Consider the following 20,231-nt stretch of genomic DNA (forward strand, 5'->3'; position numbering starts at 1 on the left):
TATATTCCTATTTATTTATTTATTTATTTATAAATGCCTATATATGACTGAGAGGGCATGCAGTGGTCATCTTTCTAGGGGATTGTTACTTTAGGGATGTTTATTTTCAGTTAAAATATTTTTGGTCCGCCTATAATATTTTTTAAGTCTTTAATGAAGGCTCTTAATTTTTTTCTGAAAATCAGGGCCCGCACATTTGCCTATGGAAATTTAAGCACCTAACTTAAGTAAATCTTGCTTAAGCGTTTTGGTCTGGCCAATGAATCTTCACGCTAACAAATACTGTGCTCTAATCTTCTTCTTAAACCTGTGATATTATATCAAGGTAAAGAAAAGTTTATGATCATCGTAGAGTAAAGACTTTATTTATTTTTTTCTTTTTTTAATGCAACAAACCCATAAATTGTAGGCAAAATAAATGGTGATTTGACAAGTGATTGAAAGAGCTAGGGTAAAGCACCACTGTGCCAGCAGCCACTTTCTTACCTGTAGGAGCTCCCAGGGTGAAGCAGCTAGTTGTTCTCAAGCTGCACAGTTCTCTTACCAAACACCAGGTCAGCTTTAGAGGGCGTGATTTCTTTTCTTACTCCATTTTAGCTGTGTGTGCTTTTCATATGGAATAGGTCTTGCTCATGTGACCATTGAAGTCTATCGCTTGGAGATCTAAAATTTGTATTACTAGATATTTAGTCAGTTTGTAAATTGGTATAGGAAGAAAGTATTTACTCTACAATACTGAAGAATGAAAACTTTCTATAAGTCTGTGTTATTTTTGTTGGTTTGTTTTTAAGTATGTCTGCATGAAACTGGCAAAGGTTTCAGTTTCTGTAATTTTGTTTTTTTTCCTCTTCCCTGTCTAGAAAAATGTGGAACATATACTTCCAATATGAGACCAGTGTATCCTTCAAAAACATTTCCCAATCATTACTCCATCGTCACAGTAAGAATTCCTGTATATTCTGTTTCCGTTATTAAGGAAACTGTTCATTATCAAGCCATCTCTAAAGGAATAATATATTATATCTGTGTGGACTATTAAAATAATAGTGTTTTACCTTCAGAATATGGAAATACATTGTATTTTTAATGCAATTGTGGATTAATGGTCATTATATAACAGTACAGCTAAGTGGCCAGATCTAATCTAAGTAATCCGATTCTTCCAATACCAGTTGCAAGAATTCCCGTGTAGTTCGAAAGTCACGTCATTTTACGACTCCTCATTTGTATAAATGCTTCCTTTAAACTGCAAATCTCTTGCAGTGAGAGCAGACTGACTTTTTAAATTGCCAGCTTTGTTCCACTTCTTTAATGTGGCTTAGCATGACCCAAAGAAGAGTATGAAATGGAAGTCAGGATTTGAACATCACGTTAATGTTGGCTCTGTGACTGACTGTGTCCAAATCTGAGTAGGAATGTCATAAAGCTGTGACATATTATAAACTTCCTCACTTCATGTATATGGGAGGAAAAAGAAAAATGGAAGTTTCTATCTGCATTCAGTGTTGAAATCCAGCAGATCCTTCCCATTTTCTTGATGTAAACACCTAAAATTCAAATAGATTCTTGAGGATCTGCATCTTTTCTTTTTTTTCCCCAGGTTGTCAGGGCTGCCTTTTGGTAAGTGAGCAGGAGCACAGGTTCAGGAATGAGATTTTTAGTTGTGTAATCCTCCCACATGTCCCATTTTTGAAGATGCAACTAGAAGCGTCAACCGTACTCTAGAGTCATGTAAGAGTGTCCCTAAACGCAATATAAAGCTTTGCCTCAGATCCCCATTCTTGTGAAAATCAGTAGACTGTGGTGTTTAGCAGGGTCCCACTGGTGTTATTATTCCGTCCTCTTATCAGAAGGAGTCAGTCTGTGTGAAAGCACAGCTTGAAATCATTTAAAACTACCTAACAGCTGATGCCTTAGAGCACTTTTGTTGCTGCTTACATAGTGGTACCCCCAGCTAGATCTGTAATTCTCCTTTCAAATCCTTTGCCTGAACCAGAGTTTTTTGATCACTTGGTGAAGGTCTGGCATGGGTATTTGCTTAGTCAGTGGTACTAAAGATACAATGAATGCACAAACTGAAACAGTGTCTCTGAGCTTGGTCCCAAAGAAAATTGCTTGAATGTTTTGTTATCTCGCTGAAAAGCAACTAGGTATCTGGAGGCAGAGCAACACCACAAAATCCATTGCTCCGAGTCATAAAACAGCTATCTTTATGTGAAGATTGAGTGAGGATTATAGTTTTTTGGTAACAGTGATGTTTGAGGGTGTTACACTAGCGAACTGACATACTGGTAGAGTAGAAGACACATAGACAAATATGTCCAGTGAACATCCATTTGTGTAGCTAGAAGGTTCCTTTTCTTTATAACGTTGCGACAAGGTATACTCTCAATTACAGGGACTGTATCCTGAATCTCATGGTATAATTGATAACAAGATATACGACCCCAAAAGAAATGCATCTTTCACCCTTAAAAATGAAGAAAAGTTTAATCCACAGTGGTACCAAGGGCAGCCTGTAAGTATTAATACACTGCTGAGAATGTGCAGCAACCTGTTGCTATGTCATTTAATATCACTTGGATGCACAGTGATCTTGAAACAGTACAGAGGGTGCTTCTAAGTCAGCCAAGAAACGTTACTCAGCATAATTAGGGATTGCCTTACTGGAGCTGCAAAATGACCAAAGAAGCAAAGTGTAATAAATTTTATTAAACTTAAATGGAATTTTATCTGAGGAGAAAACTAGCTTGAAATAGCTAACAAAGATATTAAGTTTTTATTCTGTTTTCAATGTGAAGTGGTCTTAAAGTGAGCTTCTCTGAAGACATCAGCAGATCCCTCAGTTTTAGTAGTAAGCAGTAATAAAAGTTTTTGCTCCGCCCACATTACTGAGTCTAAAGATGCAGATTTAGAAGAAAACCTCCCAATTTAATCATACTGCTCTGGCAAATCTGTAGAGACTGCCATAAAAATGAAATGGCACAAGAAAGTTCAGGTGGGGTGCTAGTGTGAAGAATGGAAAGGGAACAGATGCAACTGTTGTTTAGTAATGTGGGGAGGACTGATTTTTAGGAGGAAAAAAAACACACGAATATAGTGGAAAGACTTCAGGCCGCTGATAAGAAAGTGGCATATGAGTCAGACAGGAAAACATACTGAGGGCAGAAAGAAATCTGCGGATCATGAGATCTGCAGTAAAATCTGGGGAGTTAACCAAACTATTACTCCTATATTCTGGAGTATGTGAGGCATAGCTCTTTGGAGCATTCCAATCCCTTCCTACTCCTGCACTGGTCTTGAGAAATTTCTGCTTCCTGGTACTCAGCCATGGTCCTACTACTACTCCTGTCTGTGAGAGCTAGTAGTTTCTACTTCTGTCCTGGCTCCCCCATTCCATAGAAGCAGAAAAGATGTGAGCATTTGTAATATGAAATCAGGCTGGATGGCATATTGTGACTTGAGTTAGTGATAATATGCAAGATTTGATGTTCTGTGTGATCTGCATACTTTTTTAGTTTTGCCAAAAGGCACAGAACTGGTGCGATGATATTGAGTCTGGCAGTCACACAGCTAATTCAACAAACTCCACCAATAATGATGATTATTCTCCTCCTGCAGATTTGGCTAACAGCTATGTATCAAGGTCTAAAAGCGGGTACGTTCTTCTGGCCTGGGTCAGATGTAGCAGTTAATGGAACCTTTCCAAACCTGTTTGAAAAATACAATAGGTATGTAAAATCTTCTGTCTTGGATGGATATTTTACTTTGAATTAAATGTTGCAATGGGATAGATCCCAGAGAAATGATAAAACTTTCCCTGCTTTTCTGTGTACATGAAATGAAAAACAGTAGGATCCTATTAATTTTCCTTTTACCCTATAATGCAGATTCTTTGTCTAGTCATTTTATCATTCCTCAGCAAACATTTTACAGGAAACATGGAAAAAGCTACTTTAAGAGCAGCTTTGAAGCTTCAAAGCTTTTTTGTTTCTGTTTATACAAATCTTACAAAATTGATTTGTTTAGAGTCATTCAATCCAAACCTCTCTTACAGTAAACAGATCAAGTCTTGACATGATATTGTCAATGAAAACTGTTGTTTTACTGTTGACTGTGGTAAACTGCTCCAATGCCAAATTACTTTCATTACAAATTCTCGAAATACTTCACACTAAGATGGTAATTTTTTACTCAGTGGTTGCTCTTCAGTACAATTAAACATTTTCTGCCTGATGAAAATGCTACATAAATCTATTTATCACCATTTATTTAATTATCTCAAATCTCTTCTGAGAAATCAAATTTTTCATTTCTAACTTCTTATGATCAGTCTCTTCCTACACCTTACCTTTATAGCATGGAAATTCTGATTCTTGTCTGACTATCTTTTCTCTAGCAAGTTGTACGTGCTTCTACATGCTTGAACTGGTAGTAGGTAGCTGACTTACTTTTGAGGCAGATCAATATGCTCGTTGTTGGTCTACTTTGGAAGTTGATGTGACAATCTTTTATCCAATTTATGTGATATGACAACTTATACTCAAATTGGAGAAAAAAAAAATTAAGAGTTTTTCAGGAATGAAAACCTGCACTTTGAAAATGTGCACGTTGAAAATGATTCTGTTTGTATGATGAAGGCAAGCGATACTGAGAGTTTTATTCTAATCCCGGTGCAGTCAATGGAAGCATTGACTAAAGTGAGCTTTAGATCAGGCACTTAACTCTTGCAGAACCAGAAAAAATTAGCTTAGATGGGATCTTGGAAATGTGATCGATCTCATATTTTTCTAATACAGCTCAATTCCATTTGAAGAAAGGGTGGTAACTGTTCTTCGCTGGCTGCAGTTACCTGAAGATGAAAGGTAAGTATGTAATTGCAAATGTAAGATCCTCTTCCAGTGGTGTTGCCATTAAATATTAACTTTGTTTAAAACAGAAATAGTATTTACAATATAGAATTTGTAATTCTAACAGTGTCAAAATATTACTTAATGCAAACCTATTTCTGTGACTGAAACCTATTTTTATGCCTGTTTTTCTTTATCTATTTTCCTGTAACGTGTCCTTCCTCCAAATGATACAGTTGTTTCCAATATTTGATATCCATTGTTGAAATATGATCTCTTCAAACTGTATCTCACTGTGTATGTAAAATATTACATTTTTGGTACTGTTTGATATAGACCACACTTTTACACTCTGTATTTAGAAGAACCAGATTCCTCAGGCCATAAGTTTGGACCAGTAAGCAGTGGAGTAAGTAATGATTTTTTTTTTGTTGTTCTGATTCTTTTTTTTTTTTCTTAATTTAAAGCTCTGTTCTGCTTCTGTAATAAGTTTTCATAAAGCATGTTAGATTAATAACAAAGAGCATGTTCAGTACACATAGTAGAAGAAGAATTTTGTGAATAAACGGTTCTTAATTAACATAAATGCAAGGCACATAATGAACAGGCTATTTAGTAAATCTAATTTTTATCTTTGTTGTTTTGAAAACTAAATTTGGAAAAACATTTTTGGGCATCTCTTGTATGTTGTTTTATCTACTAATTCTTTATGTTGATTTTTAAAATAAAACAAAACAAACGAACCAGAAAGTTTGCACACTGTCAATGTAGCAAAGCCAGAGTTTTTGCTAGTGATGGTCCTATTTTTAGTGGATAAGTATTCATATTATAATTACCATTTGTTCTCCTGCTCTCTGTACAAAGATTAGATGAATATTGGTCTTACCTGCCTGTTGGGAGACTTCATGCCTTCTCAGAAACAGAGATGTAAAAGGGAAGTTCAGCCCTTCAGTCTGTGATGTACCTTTTGTATAAGAAAGAAGTCATCAGGACCGGTCAGTGTTAGTGTCTTCAGGAGTATTAAATAGTCTTATATTTTTAATAAACTAAAGCAAAAATGCACAAAAAGAAAGCTGTCAGTAATTCAGGATCCTACTGGTTCCTGCAGGAACCTTGTAGGATCCTACTGTCCTGACTTCTGAGAAGGCATCTAACTGATTCCTCAGTGGTGTTGTCAACAATAAAAGGCTCTTGCCAGCTTTTCTTCAGGTATGAGCAGTTACATTTTTCTGTAAGAAACTGAAAGACAAATGTAATTCTGCAGTGAATTAGTAGACAAATAATTGCAGCTGCAGTGTAAGAAATATTTTTAAATTGGTTAGCCTGTTTTGGCTAATAAATGGATCTGAAGTTCTGTATGTCAGAAATACTCAAAGATAAGCATTCTGAGGATTTGTAAATGATCTCCCAAGGAGCAACTCTCATCTCTATTCACACTGAGAAAGGTTGTTTATATTAGTAGTTCAATTTTTTAAACAAATGACTTGATTTAAAATATATATATTTTTTGATTACTTAGCACGTATTAAAAAGTAGCCCTAATGGCTGTTCTTGCACAGTTAAATAATAGAGGTCTAGGAAGTGAGCCTGAACACTAGATCTTTAAAAATGCTAAATTGTTAGCGTGTTCTTTGGCTGTTTTCAGTCATTATAAACGAGCTTGTTTTGACTAGTATCTAGCCACAGTTTCAGGGAGAGTTCACTCCAGGGCCACTCCCACTAGGAAGTCTGAGGAAGACTGCTGCAGGTTTGGCTTCTTCTCTTCTGTACAGTCCTTAAGTATGCTCCCATCATTGTTTGCCCTGGCTATCCGTTGTGCCCTGATAATGCAACGGGTGTCCTCAGTTTCGTACTTTAAAAACACTCTGCTTGGCTGTAAGGTCATTTTCAAATATTTTATACTAAAAGCATACGTAAAAACGTGTAGCTGTGTCTTAATACAGTGTGGGGTCCAAAGAAAATTGGAACCAAGAGTTAGGAAGTGTACGTACAGCTAGTCTACTGTAGATGGAGATAGCCTTAAGCAGTGTAGATGCTAGCCTGTCTGCGGGCTCCCACTTTTATTTAGCCATAGCCGTTGTCAGTAAATGCGCATCTAAAAGGTGCAGAACTTAGAGAAGTGCAAATGGGGAAAAAGCAGGTTTAATGGAGTATTGAGAATACTATAAATCTCCTATCCTCACAGTTCCTCCAGTTAGTGTGTGCTGTATGTTGTCCCTGTCACAAGTTTGGGGATTGCAGTACGGTTGGTCACGTACCCCTGTGTGCTTCCCTTAGGTAAGAACTGCCTCCAACCTTGAACGGTCTATAGAAATAGATCCTTTTTCATTGTTAGTGTAAACTGCTACATTTTAAAATTATTCACTTGTTATAAAATATATATTTTTTAAATTGAAGTGATTTATAGTTACTTTACATCCCTACTTTTTTCTGGCAGGTCATTTTGGCATTACAAAGAGTGGACAACATAGTTGGGATGCTGATGGATGGTCTCAAACAACTGAACTTACATAGATGTCTGAATATTATTTTTATATCAGATCATGGTAAATTTGTTTTTATAAAATATATCAAAATTATGACAGGCTTTTTTATAGAGCAATATTCTGAGCTTATACTCATGTTTCTGGCAGTGTTAAGGAAGTAGCAAATGTCTATAAACTATATTCTATATTATCAAGATGGTATAGGAAATGATCAGTGTAGGTGAGATCAATTTATTTTCAGAGGGAGAGGGAGAGGGAGTGGAGAAGATAATAGAGGGATTAAATCACTTCCATTTCATATTTTATTCCAAATTCCTCCTGCCATCATTACCAGCTGATGAAATAAATAAAATAAAAAATGAAAGTGAATTGAGAACAATAGATTTCATCTTATTCTCTTAACTAAACTCTCGCAGTGATAGTTTGTGAATTGCTGAAAAAGTGAAAGTAAAAGCTGCACTTTTTTTCAATTATCACTTCCCTTATCCGTTATTACAAAGCTGTGAATATAAAACTTCAACTTATTTCTGTAATAGTTTTTCTATATTTCTGTAATTATTTCTATAATAAGCAATGAAAAACTTATGTATTTTACCATACAAGTCAAATTCTTGTTTTGCTGTTTCTTTTCTAACAAACAAAATGTAAGCATATTTCCATGCAGCACAAAATTGACTTGCAGAACTCATTGTCACTGGGTATGATCCAGGCCAAACATCTCTTCAGTTTTAAAAAGTATTTAACAAATCAGTGGAGAATAAGTTTGTCAGTGACTGTCAAACGTAAGAGTTCAAATGCAACTTCCAGCTCGGGAAGTCCCTTTGATTCCTGGGAACTGATAAGGAATACAGGGGGGAAGATCAGTCCATATGTGCCCTGCTTGTTAGGTGTTTCTCTAGACATCAGGCTAAATGGGTATTTGGTCTTACTGCTACTACTATTCTTAGGCTTATATAATTCCTTTCCCTTCAGAGAAGAAAACTTATCCATTTATTCATTTGGAGTGTCTTTCTGGGCTGAGGAAATGTCTGACTGTGTATATATGTAATATTTTGTATTTTCTTCCATGCGTATGGGTATTGTGGTTTCCTTGGATCAGATCTTGGGGCTGCTGATTTAAAAAATAATAATAATAGAGAGAGAGACAGAAATTACATTTCTGCTTTCTACAGCTTAATTAAATGTCTCCTCAACAACACTGCTCCACACCAGTACTTCCATGTTTTAAAATAAAATTTTTCCTTGCAGGGATGGAAGCAGGGAGCTGTAGAAAAACAGTGTATCTGAACACCTATCTGGACAATGTTCAAGATTTCCTAATAGTACCTGGCCCTGCAGCTCGCTTAAGACCTAATAATGTTCCAGATGAGTATTTCTCTTGTATGTAGTTGCTAAACTAATTTTTGTTACTTGGTTATACACTTCTGTGTTTTCTGAGTGAAGTTCAGCTAGGGACAACCTTAACCACGAGGAAGGGGGAAACACTGAGTATTCAGCCATGCTTTTAAAGAACATATGACTTTGCAAGTCTGGAAATGCCTGTACTTGATGCCTACCACTTGATTTTGCAGCTTGCCTCAGAATGACCAACTGTAGATATTTCTGCATTGCTTTGCCTCGGATGCTTGGTAGTCAAGATAGCTCCCAAATCCCCTCATGTCTCACCTTATTCCCCAGTTTAGGAGTTTATGTATAGTTACTATATTTCTTACGTAGAGGAATGTTAATCTGTTCTTATCTTTTAAATATGATATTACGAATATTATGGTATATATCTTTGCTATTAAAATACAGATTTTTCCCTTAGTGGCCTGGTAACAGAACATTTGAGTCAATAAGATATGAACAAGCTAGTAAAAATTAGTGCACTCTACCGAATTTTAAACTTTGATTCGCTATACAACCCTGTTTCAAGGGAACATTTAATGCCTGCATATTTTTTGTTTGTTTGTTTTTTAAATGTTGAATACAGCCTTTAACTTTTGTAAAAGTTCCTTTCTGTCTAAATTTCTCTTCTCCAACTGCCTTAAAACTCTAGTCCTCGCCCTCAATTGCTTTAAATCATATTTACTTCATTGCTTGATGCTATTCCAAACAGTTCTAAGCAAATGCAGTTCCAGGTTCTCTCTGGAGAAACCAGTTGAGGAAGCAGAAAAGCAGAGTGTCTGTTACTTCTGAAACATGCAATGTTTTCATGGAGTAGCATAGTTGTTTTTGTAGCACTGCATGTATCCGTGCAGGAATTATGAATGGTTCCCTTGCAAGTATAATCTCTTAGGTACTTTAGTCAAGCACTGAATATCAGGCTCAGGGCAGGATAACTGCCTGAAATGTAATGGCCAGTGTTATGCAAAGTGTGAAACTAAATGATGTAATGGTCCCTTTTGGCTTGTGTCTAAGAATCTGTGAATCTTGGATAGCTTGCACTTGGCTAATCTTGGATAGCTTGCACATCTTTCTAAGGTTGCTTGCCAGATAAAACTGTTTTCTGATAGTTCTATTTGTTTCCTTTTCTTTAGAGGTTTATTAGTAAGCGAGAGAAACCCAACTTTTGATTAGCACAGCTTTTAGCTGCCTCTTCAGTGAATACTTAGATTTCAGATTCTTTTTCAAACTGTAGCTAATATAATTAAAATTTTAAAGTTTTAAATAAGTAGCCAAAGAGAGAAGAGTCTCTGACCTAAAATTTCATAAAAGCAATAGCTTGACAGCTTAGCGATGGTCGTTTGTTTTGCTCCACGTGATTTTCATTCTGGAAAAATAATTTTCTTACGTTTGAAATTGTTTATAGCTAAACTACTTATATAGTTGGAGTGCTTTCATTTTACATCTGTTTTTTTTAAACTTAGGTGACTAATTCTTACATATGATTCTTCCAGTTAATTATGAAGGCATTGTCAGAAACCTCACGGTAAGTGTTGTCCTATGTGTTGTTCTAGCTTCTGTCTTCTGACACTTTCAGGTATTTTACAGGTATTTTACACTGTAAGCTGTTTGCTAGGCCATTTAAATGGCAAGTAGACCCAGGTGTTACTTTTTTGAATCAGTGACCTTCCATGTGTAGTACAGTAAAACAAACAAAACAGCAACGGAAAAGGAAAAACTAACAGTAGTTGCGTGTGGGGGAGAAGAAAGTCAGAGTTAAAATTGATAAGATGTCACATGGCTATCTGTGGTTGTGCATTAACTAAGGTTTTGTTTTCATTTCTTTTCACCAACTCTCAGCTAACAGTGTATCGTGTTGCACTTCAAAATGGAGAACTTGTGTATCTGGACCATACTGGCTTAGGGCCAAGGGAATATAAAATGTAGTTCCATTTCCTGGACAAGCACAAGATTTGTTTACCCACACCTTTTTGATAAGCAACTTTGAGAGAGAATAGTGATATCTTTTTTTTCAATGCTAGCTTAAGGAGTTTGCTTTTCTGCTCTATAGCTGCTGGTCACTGTTCTCATCCCTGCACCACAGTCTGTTATCCTTTCAGTTGTGCAGACCCCACCATCAGTGGAAGCTATGCTGTTTTTATAAATTCCTTCAACTTTCCACTATTACTGTTGAGGATTTGTTTTGTTTTGTTTTTTAATGATTATTGAATCTTAGCAAGGGGAAAAAATCTATTTGTCCTTGAGTGACCATTCTAAAACCCCTTGTGTCTGTGACTTTCTGTGTTAGAGTTGTAGCATTCTTACGCTGGGTAGTCTCCTATTATTTGAATCTATCACACTGTCTGTGTCTAAGTGTAATACTTTATTAATTCTAAGCAATATTCTTAGGTTCTGTACAGTCATAGGCTATAAGAAAAAAAGAGTGAATGATGTCTGTAATCCAGTATAATTATTCCTTTAATAACTGTTAAATGCAAAACCAATCACTGTATGTTATTTAAATAACTCATGTTTATGTGGCAGACAATGTAACTCCAAACCTGATGGATTCCCCATTGTCTCTAGTGAAAGCTATTGCAGATGCTTTGCAGTTGAAGTGCTTTTTAAGATCTGTGCATGACATGAGTTTGATTACGTGTATGTTTTACATTTTAATTTAAACGTTTCAGTGCGTAGACCCAAATCAGCCTTTCAAAGCATATATGAAGCAGCTTCTCCCCAAGCGTTTTCATTTTGCCAATAACGACCGAATTGAACCAGTACATTTTTATTTAGACTCCCAGTGGCAACTTGCTAGGTAAGTTACCATTTTCAGTACTTGATCATATGGCCAAGAATTATTGTTTTCTCAAAACTTTTCTATTCCAAGTGCTTAGAGTTCAGTGACAGCTGCTGGAGCCTGGTATTCTTGTTATATCATAGTGAAGGGGCAGTGCAAAGAGAAATTATGCACACTTTTCCCTTCCGTAAGGAAGGGTCTGCAAAGGGTCAGTTCCAAACTCACAGTTACGGATACTCTCCCTGCTGAGTATGCAGACAGCGGCAGATTTTGAGACACAAGTATCCGAAGCTAAAATCCCCTGTGGCAGGCCCTTGAGCACGTCTTGCCATGCTTTAAGAACTTCCAAAGTGAGTCATGAAAGCTAAGCATGTGCATAAGTAATCTACTTGACTCAATCTAGTGAGTGATCTACTAGCATGCATTAAGCTTATTGAACGTGTTGTTGCCTTAATCATTCTGGTCAATGCGCTTACAACTCCCAGAGCGATGGCATGTGCTGTAATACAACCTTGTACACTTCTGTGGTACCGTCGGTCTAGAACAATAGGTATTTTATCACATAATGATTTTTTTCAGCCCATGTATTGAATACATCCTCTTATATAATACTGAAAATATGTGCAAGTCATGCAAATCTTGCTTTGGTTATTATAACTGTACACATTTAAGCAAGAGGACATAACATATTTCAGACACTGTTTTTATTAGATTGTAAGATGCTCAACTGAATGCTCTAACTTACATTACAATGCTTATTAAAAAAGAAAGCATCTATATAACGTATGTGAAGTTTTGTTACCCAGATGGCAGTGAATTGAAAATCTGTTATCCTGAGAGCCGGGTTTCCTAATTCTAAAATCTTGAGAAGAAACATGTTGTTCATATGTCGTCTGATACTCAGTTTTAAACAACTCTGACGTGGGCACTTGAGAATTCTGAAGGGATAACATCTGCAGTGAAAACTGTCCTTCTGTTTTAAAGGCTTTCTCTTGCAGAGCTTAAAGACTTTTTATTCCCTATGAATAAGTCCCTGGAAAGTTTTAAACAGACGACCAATGCATCATTGAAAATATGTTATACTAATATGGTTGTGAGTTATATATACTGTGAATTTTTAATAGGAAACCACTTGAGATTAAATATTGCAAAGGTGGATTCCATGGCTCGGATAATCGCTTTCCCAGTATGCAGGTGAGATTTAAAAGCTTATGCTAGTTCTTATTTTTAATGCTATTTCTGAATGCTGTAGTTGTTGGGGATTGGGATGTTTAAGACCTTTGTCGCTATTCCCTCTGTGATTCCCTCTGTAACTGCTATTGTGATAGCGCCGGGTAACCCACATGGGAAAAATTCCATTATGATAAGCACTGGGCAGAAACCCAACAGGAGTTGTCCCAGAGATCTGACTGTGCAGGTCAGGGCATAAAGACATGCCAGGTTGTTTTGTTTTTACATTAAAAGCAAGAACAGACAGTTTAAGAATAGTTTTCAAATACAGGGCTCATAGTATCATGGGAGAATTTAGGATGGAAGGGAGCTCGGGGGCTCTCTAGATAAACTTCCATTTCAGAGCACGGGCAGCTGTGGTCAGACCTGGTTGTTCAGGGCTTTGTCCAGCTGGGTCTGGAAAACCTCCAAGTATGGAGACTGCATAACCTCTCTGGGCAACCTGCTCCGCTCTTTGACTGTCTTTATGGTGAAAAAAGTGTTTACTTATATTCAGCCTGAACCTCTCTCATTTCGATTTATGCCCGTTGTCTCTCAGTCTCCCACCATGCAGCACTGGCAAGAGCCTGGCTCTGTTGTCTTGGTGACTCCATTGTAGGTGCCGAGGGGGCTGGTGTTAGTTCACCTTGAAGCAGCTTCTTCTCCAGGTTGAGTAAGCCCTTCTCCCTCAGCCTCTCCTCACAGGGCAGCCCCAAACTGTCTTGACCCTCTGCTGAATTTGTGATGAACTTGTTTATTGATGTCTTTCTTGTATTGGGGATGCAGTATCTAGACGTGGTGTAACAAGTACTGACTAGAGGAGGATAGTCACTTCCTTTGACCTTGTGACTGAGCTCCTGTTTATACAGCCCAGGATGCTGTTGGCTGCCTTTGCTGCCGGGGCACACTCCTGGCTCATGCTCAGCTTATTGTCTACTAGGTCTCCTGGGCCCTTTCCAACAGAGCTGTTCCCTAGCCAGTCAGTCCCCTGGCCACTAAAGGCTGCTCTGTTCTTCGTGTTAGGATGCCTAAGATGAGAAATAACAGGCTTAAGTTGCCATGAAGAAGAGTTAGCTTGGTTATTAGAAAACTTTTTTTTTTAAACCAATAAAGAGTAAAATAGTTTGTCTTGGAAGGCTGTGGAAGTTCCATATAGGGATTCTCTTTCAGAAATAATACAATACTATTGATTCTGTCTCTTGCAAAGGTGGCCTAAGTGACCTCCCAACTTGGCAATTCTGCTATTTCATGATATAGCACTGTTTTGAGGTAACCCTGTTCAAGAGAGAGCATCTCAATCATGTTTAAAGTAAGAACAGAGTCCTCCAAATCTCCTCTTTAGAGAGAAATGGGAAAAGATTATAGTGTTAAACATGGATGGATGTTAAACTAGGGCTTAGGGAAATATTAATTGAGATCCTTAGTCAGCCCCATCTACTCCTGTATTCAAAAATTTATTTAAAGTACATTTCATAAAAAGACAAATGTAGTCCAAATAAAGTACAAGAGTTCTATTTTAAAAGCCTTATTTTTTCATATCTTGTAGAATTATGTAGTAATTTTTAGTTAATGAAAGCCTTTATAAAATAATTTTGTTCACCCTACAGACCTACCCTTCTCCCCTGATTTAACAGTGTAAAATATGGTGGTGAGGTGCCTAATAATGCATTGAAAACAACAAGGTCATATGATGTCACAAGTTTAGTATATTCTCTCTCTGTTGCTATTTCACTGCGTAAGATTTTTTCAATGGGTTGACTTTATGCCAGATTTGGGACTATCAGTTCACAGCATTCCTACTTGGTCTTAAACCAGGTGTGGTTTATCCTTTTGTGGCTAGTGTTATAGCAGCATAATTTTATACAGTGTAATTGGCTAATTCAACAGAAATGAGACAGTATCTTCCTGCCTCAACTTGTGCAAATTAGCCCTGAATAAATTATTAGCCTGCAAACTTTGGTTGCAGTAGTTGTAGAATGGCAGCCTGCTTTATGTCTAAATATCAGAAAAGTTACAATTGAGTTTTAGCCTCTACCACACAGATAGGAAATCTGAGACAATAGCGTTGCTTGCAGAGATTTGAGATCTTATCAGGAAGATGCTGTAGAATGCAAAACATCCTTCACTCCATCAGTATCTTTACACCACAGATGGATGTAATCTGTTTCACAAAAAAAAAAAAAAGAAAAAAGAAAAAGAAAACCTGAATATTTCAGGATAAGTTTAAAAATTATCATCTTGGCAGCAGTTGAGTTGAAGCGGTTGCTGCCCTTGCCTCCTTTTTCTCAAACCTGCTGTACGCTGGTGCAAGCTTTTCTGTGGCTGCAGAGTTAAGTAGGTCGGGGAACTGAACCGGATGAAAAAGAGCCAGCCAAAAAAAAAAAAAAGAAAGTTTTTTGCACTGGCTAAATTCCTGGATGAGGTTCATTGTATGGCTACACAATTGCTTGTGCCAGCACAGCTCAGGAAGTGGTGCAAGGAGAAGAATGAACAGCTGCAAACGGGGGCTAGGAGCTGAGGACTTTGCAATGGCTTAAACCATTTAAAGCATCACTCGCAACAAGTGTTTATGCAGCCTGAGATTAAAAACTTCCAAATTGTTTACAGGACAGGAAAATGACAGTTATTTTGGTTCAACATTTTTTATTAAATCTCTTAAAGTAATTTGATTTTAAGAAAATTACTTTAACTTGTTCAAAAGCAGGGAAGAGAGCAAGGAACTTAATAAATGACTGAAGTCAACTTCTTAAAGACAGCAAGGAGTCAGAATCAAGTTTGCTAATATTTATTTACTACTTTTTTTCAAATTATTCTTTTATCTTTTCAAATACCTATGGTTAGGCATTTTATTGGAAAAATACATTTTTAAATTTTTTTAAAGTAAGATCTGCTTCTGATTTAATCCATGTTACATAACTACAGTAAAGTTCTTTGAAGAAAATGTTGTCAGAGTACGAGGATCTTTTCCACTGTAACCTGTCTGAAAAAGAGTTTCACTTTACTTTTCTCTGTAAATCCTAGGCTATATTTATTGGCTTTGGACCGGGATTCAGGTTTCGTACTGAAGTTGATCCGTTTGAAAATATTGAAGTCTATAATTTGATGTGTGGTAAGTACAGTCATCTTTGTTCAGTAAAACATAATCTTTAGGGCACTATAAAATATTTTTTAAATGAACATTTAAGAGCTTGTAGAAATTTGTCCTTACGGCTTACTGCTGATTTTCCCAAATACAGTTGTTTCTGTTTCTGAGAAAGATACAGCTTGTAGAGGACTAACAGATGACTGGGCTTTACCTGTCACTCCTGATAATCTGTCCTTTCCACTGGTTGCTATTTATGTTCCACAGACTCTGACTTTTCCAAGACTGAGACTTCACTAGCCATTACTAAAACTGACTACTTTAGACTCTCTCTCCCATCAAGAGGGGACCCTTCTTTTCTCTCTCATTTTGAACTAAAAGTTTAATTCAGTATTAAACTCATCACTCAGGTGGCCTTATTTGGGCAGTGCAATAAATAACGAGCACAGTAATGTGCCTAGGTTCAGCTGCTAGGCAGCTCTTTTCCAGAAAGTTTGAGTCATATATCCGCCTCCCTCCTTTTAATACATTTGATCAATTCATTGTAGATTTTGTCATGTATTTTCTTTTTTATTTTCTTTTACCATGTTTTTAATTTTTTAGTTTCTTGATTTATATATTTTTTACATTTAGTTAATTAAAATCTGAATTTTTAATTTTTGTTTACTTGATCCATGAAATAAACCTCCTAAATTCGTCATTGTCTGCGTCACTTGTTCAATTATTGTATTACATCTTTTAGTACTAGATTTGGATGTTTTCCCCATCTGTGCTCATTGTTTAATACCGCAGCTGTTTCAATTAGACTTTTTTTTGTCTTTGGACTGACTGCAGGCATCTTATTTGTTAGTCTGCAGTCTCATGGCTTGAGTCTCATTCTAAAGCTCGTTGTTTCTTCAGCTGCATAGTTGCAATAATCAAGTTTTCTGTTTCTCACATTTATATGGGATCACTCACTGTTGAATTCATAATTAATTTCTGTTTCATGCAGTCTGCTTGTGTACCTGATGCTCACTGACAGCACTCTCCACATACAAATTTTATCAGATAAATATTTCTCACATTTTCTGTCACAGTACAGTTTACTGACCCAGAGATGTTGATTTTCTTTCTGCAAATTAGACACCTTGCTGCCCTCCTTCGCTTTCCACTCAGATACAATGTCCTCTGCTCCCTGTTCCTTTGACCCTTTTTCTTCTTCTTGTATTTCATGGTTTTCAAAAAGTCTGTCATGTAGTTCTCTCACTTTCTGGTTTCGTTTATTCCCCTAGAGGTCTTCACCTGTTTTCCATTATTTCCTCCATCCCTCTCTCTCTTGCCAGGGTCCATACTTGCTCTAACACCTGCTTCTGTGTGAGAAAAGATATTACCAAAAGATTTGATCCAGAAAATACTTAATGGGAACACTGCACATGTTTGAAATCAGTGGCAATATTCAGGTACTCTATGTTTAAACAACGTGTTTAAGTTCTTTACTGGAATGGGAAACAGAGACCACTGTCAGGAAGCCTGTATTTCACATCTCTGTATGCTTTGATGTCTTCTCATGTCATGGCTGATTTCCTCGAACCACTTTCATTCTACCCGGCTCCGTCCTGTATATACTGCATGGGAGGGGTAGAGCCCTTACTGGCATCTCGGTGAAGCAAGTTCAGCAGCAGGTCAGGTATTTCAAGTGCGGTCACAGAGGTCTACATTTCCTCCGTCATGGACAGGAAGAGTTGAAGAACAGTGTGTGCAAAAGCCAGCACGTTAACTGTCAGAAAACAATGAAGTGAGGCAACTTCCTAAACGTTTTGCTTTCCCAGGGCTTCTTCTGGACTGTAGGAAGGCACCTTCTTTCCCATGTCATTTGGGGCCCTAGGTTCCTCACAGAAGTGCCTGACTGTACCTTCTAGCAAAGTGTAGCTAGGGAAGAGAGATTATCTCTTTATGCAGCATCTCGGCATTTCAGGCATGAGCACCGGATATGTACAACTGATTGTCTTGTCTGACTCAGGGAATTTCAACTCATGTTTTGCAAGAGGGTATCCAAATTGCCAGACTTAAGGTTTTCTGGGGCATTGTGAACTGGGTGCTCCACTTTCAATGATAGGAAGATAAACAATGTAGTGTAGCTTTGAATTAGGGACCTGAGTTCCAACCTTGGTTCCTGTTTAATTTTTTGCTGTTTTGTGTGATGTGTTCATTGGAACAGGGACTGCTGGGATTAGAAATCTTGTCATCTTCTTCTTCCCAAAGCAAAACAGCTTCAGCTGGTGGTATTAACATTAACATACGTCCAAGGGCCACAGTGCGGAAAGAAGTGTGTTCTGTTCACCCACAGAGAAAGGAAAGTTCAGTTCTGAACGCCTGTGCTCTGAGTGAGTGATCTAGCCACAAAGCATTTGGATAAAAGAGTGTTTCATCAGCTGCTGTGTTTTGAAAACATCTCATATCATAGGTTTAGTATGAGTATGAGTGGAGGAATAGCAAATCCACGAATCCTTGTCAGGATTAAGCATGAGATAGGGCTTGATCTATTCACTTAACATGTATTCTTTACATGAAAACATGTAAAGTGCAGCTCTTTAGTAACTTGAGTAACTTTCATGTCAGAGATTTGGCGTTTATGAGATATAGATGTTTTCATGGTTAGATCTAACTTGGAGATTTTGAAGCTTGACAGTTTGGACTTAAATGACAAGTAGAACCTATGTTCTGCCTAGGTTCGCTTATAGCTTTACTCTGCAGTGATAAGTATTAACTGAGGCGTAGATACTAACTTCCAGATAATTAAAAAACAAAATACCCGAAAACTTAATTGTTGCTTAGCCACTGGCTTCATGTGCCTGAGATTCACATTCTGTCTGCTACTGCAGATTTGGGTGCTGCAAGTTCATTTCCCATCAGATGTAAGCCTCTTGCATTTTTGGGTTCTTGTTCTGTCCTTCCTTACAAGTAGACTAATTACCATCCTAAGCCCTAGCTAAGAACGTACGTGCTTCTGTTAAAGGGGTTACATTGCTTTCCCTTTTGGCTGATGGCCTTACTATGAATAGTAAGCAATGCAGCATTAGTGGCTCACCCATGCCTGTAACCACCCATAGCTGTAATTACAGTTTTTTCATCCTATTAATGTCTTTTGAATTCTTTCATAGATTTACTCGATTTGAAACCTGCCCCAAACAATGGAACTCATGGACGTCTAAACCATCTTTTAAGGAACCCTATTTACACCCCCCACCATCCTAAAGAAACAAGCCATCCTTCTGAATGTTCAGCTATGGGACAAAGAACCTTCTCAGTGAGTCTTGGCTGCTCCTGCAAGAGTGCTGTAAGTACTGAAATGGTTCAGGTTGTGGAGGCAGGTGTTGAGCAATGAAACTGTGGTTTCTCTAGTGTTTGTTTACCCTGTAAGTTTGCTGCCGTGGTTCTGATCCAGTACTAATTGGTATCAAAATCAGATCTTTGCGTGGATTGCAGTATAGTACTGTGGTATAGTACTGGGTGCTAGCTGCATTTGTGTATTCGTTTTTGCCGTTTGCTCATGGAAAGTCCTGTCCAGCTCTGAAGAGCTTGGCAAACACTCCAGAAGCAAGCTTTGCTGGGGAAAGTTTAAGTTCTTGCTTACTTCACTCAATTATATGCAAATTTCCCTTCTGTGAATGTTTGGGCTGTGATTTTCAAGGCTGTAGATTTGTTTGTGGCAAAAGATTCTGCAAATTCTCCGTGGCTTATCTCCAGTAGACGTCAGTGAGAGTTCCATATATGGATAACTTCCAAGATAGACATATTGCATTTGTTACTTTACTTTAAGCATGGTAATGGCTAGTAATGTTCTTTTATAAAAGATGTCTTTGAATCTCAGTGTTTTTTTTCTTTCATAATTATAGGGCTTGCCAGTAAGGGATTTTCATCAGCGTTTAAATCTCACTGCAACAGAAGGTAAGAATTTTAGATAGTAAAATAAAATGATAAAAAAAAAAGAAGAATGATTAAAAATATAAGATATTTGATGTCTAAACTTCTTAACATCTCCAGTACATGAGGTAGAAGGTTCTTTAAACTACTCACTAAATCTATAGCTCCAATATACATTAGAGGTTCAAATATGATCCTACTGAATTATTTGTTCTAAAATAGATAAATATCTTTATACGTGTATCTTTGTCACGTGTTATTATCTGATACACTGGAATTTTCTCGGAGTAAGTAATGAGTATTCCAGCATGGGAAGCAAAAGTGGTATACGTCAAAATATCTGATGAGAAATCTCTCTAAATATTGTCATCCATGATGGCAGCATACTTTCAATGAAGCATAAAGGGTATTTTATGTGATCTAGCACTTCAAAATCTGAAGTTGTTGCTTGTTTTACTTAATTATGCTGCATTTCTCTCCTGTGAATATACACGTGGCATGGTTGAGCTGCAGCTTGCAAGACTAGATCTACTCAT

The 20,231-nt window shown here is 37.2% G+C and overlaps 1 protein-coding gene across 2 annotated transcripts in view; it reads left to right on the forward strand.

The window, feature by feature from the left end:
- Positions 1-20,231, forward strand: part of ENPP1 (ectonucleotide pyrophosphatase/phosphodiesterase 1) — a 58,107-nt gene that overhangs the window by 26,957 nt on the left and 10,919 nt on the right. For both annotated transcript variants that reach the window (XM_068938328.1, XM_068938329.1), the window contains 13 exons: positions 861-940; positions 2,399-2,518; positions 3,622-3,731; positions 4,800-4,865; positions 5,187-5,259; positions 7,288-7,396; positions 8,585-8,716; positions 10,216-10,247; positions 11,392-11,519; positions 12,626-12,695; positions 15,732-15,819; positions 18,933-19,108; positions 19,668-19,719. In XM_068938328.1, coding sequence (XP_068794429.1) covers positions 861-940; positions 2,399-2,518; positions 3,622-3,731; positions 4,800-4,865; positions 5,187-5,259; positions 7,288-7,396; positions 8,585-8,716; positions 10,216-10,247; positions 11,392-11,519; positions 12,626-12,695; positions 15,732-15,819; positions 18,933-19,108; positions 19,668-19,719 — 1,236 coding nt within the window. The remainder of the gene's footprint in view (positions 1-860; positions 941-2,398; positions 2,519-3,621; positions 3,732-4,799; positions 4,866-5,186; positions 5,260-7,287; positions 7,397-8,584; positions 8,717-10,215; positions 10,248-11,391; positions 11,520-12,625; positions 12,696-15,731; positions 15,820-18,932; positions 19,109-19,667; positions 19,720-20,231) is intronic.

The sequence above is a fragment of the Struthio camelus genome, chromosome 3 (genome assembly GCF_040807025.1).
Source record: "Struthio camelus isolate bStrCam1 chromosome 3, bStrCam1.hap1, whole genome shotgun sequence".
Lineage (NCBI taxonomy): Eukaryota > Metazoa > Chordata > Aves > Struthioniformes > Struthionidae > Struthio > Struthio camelus.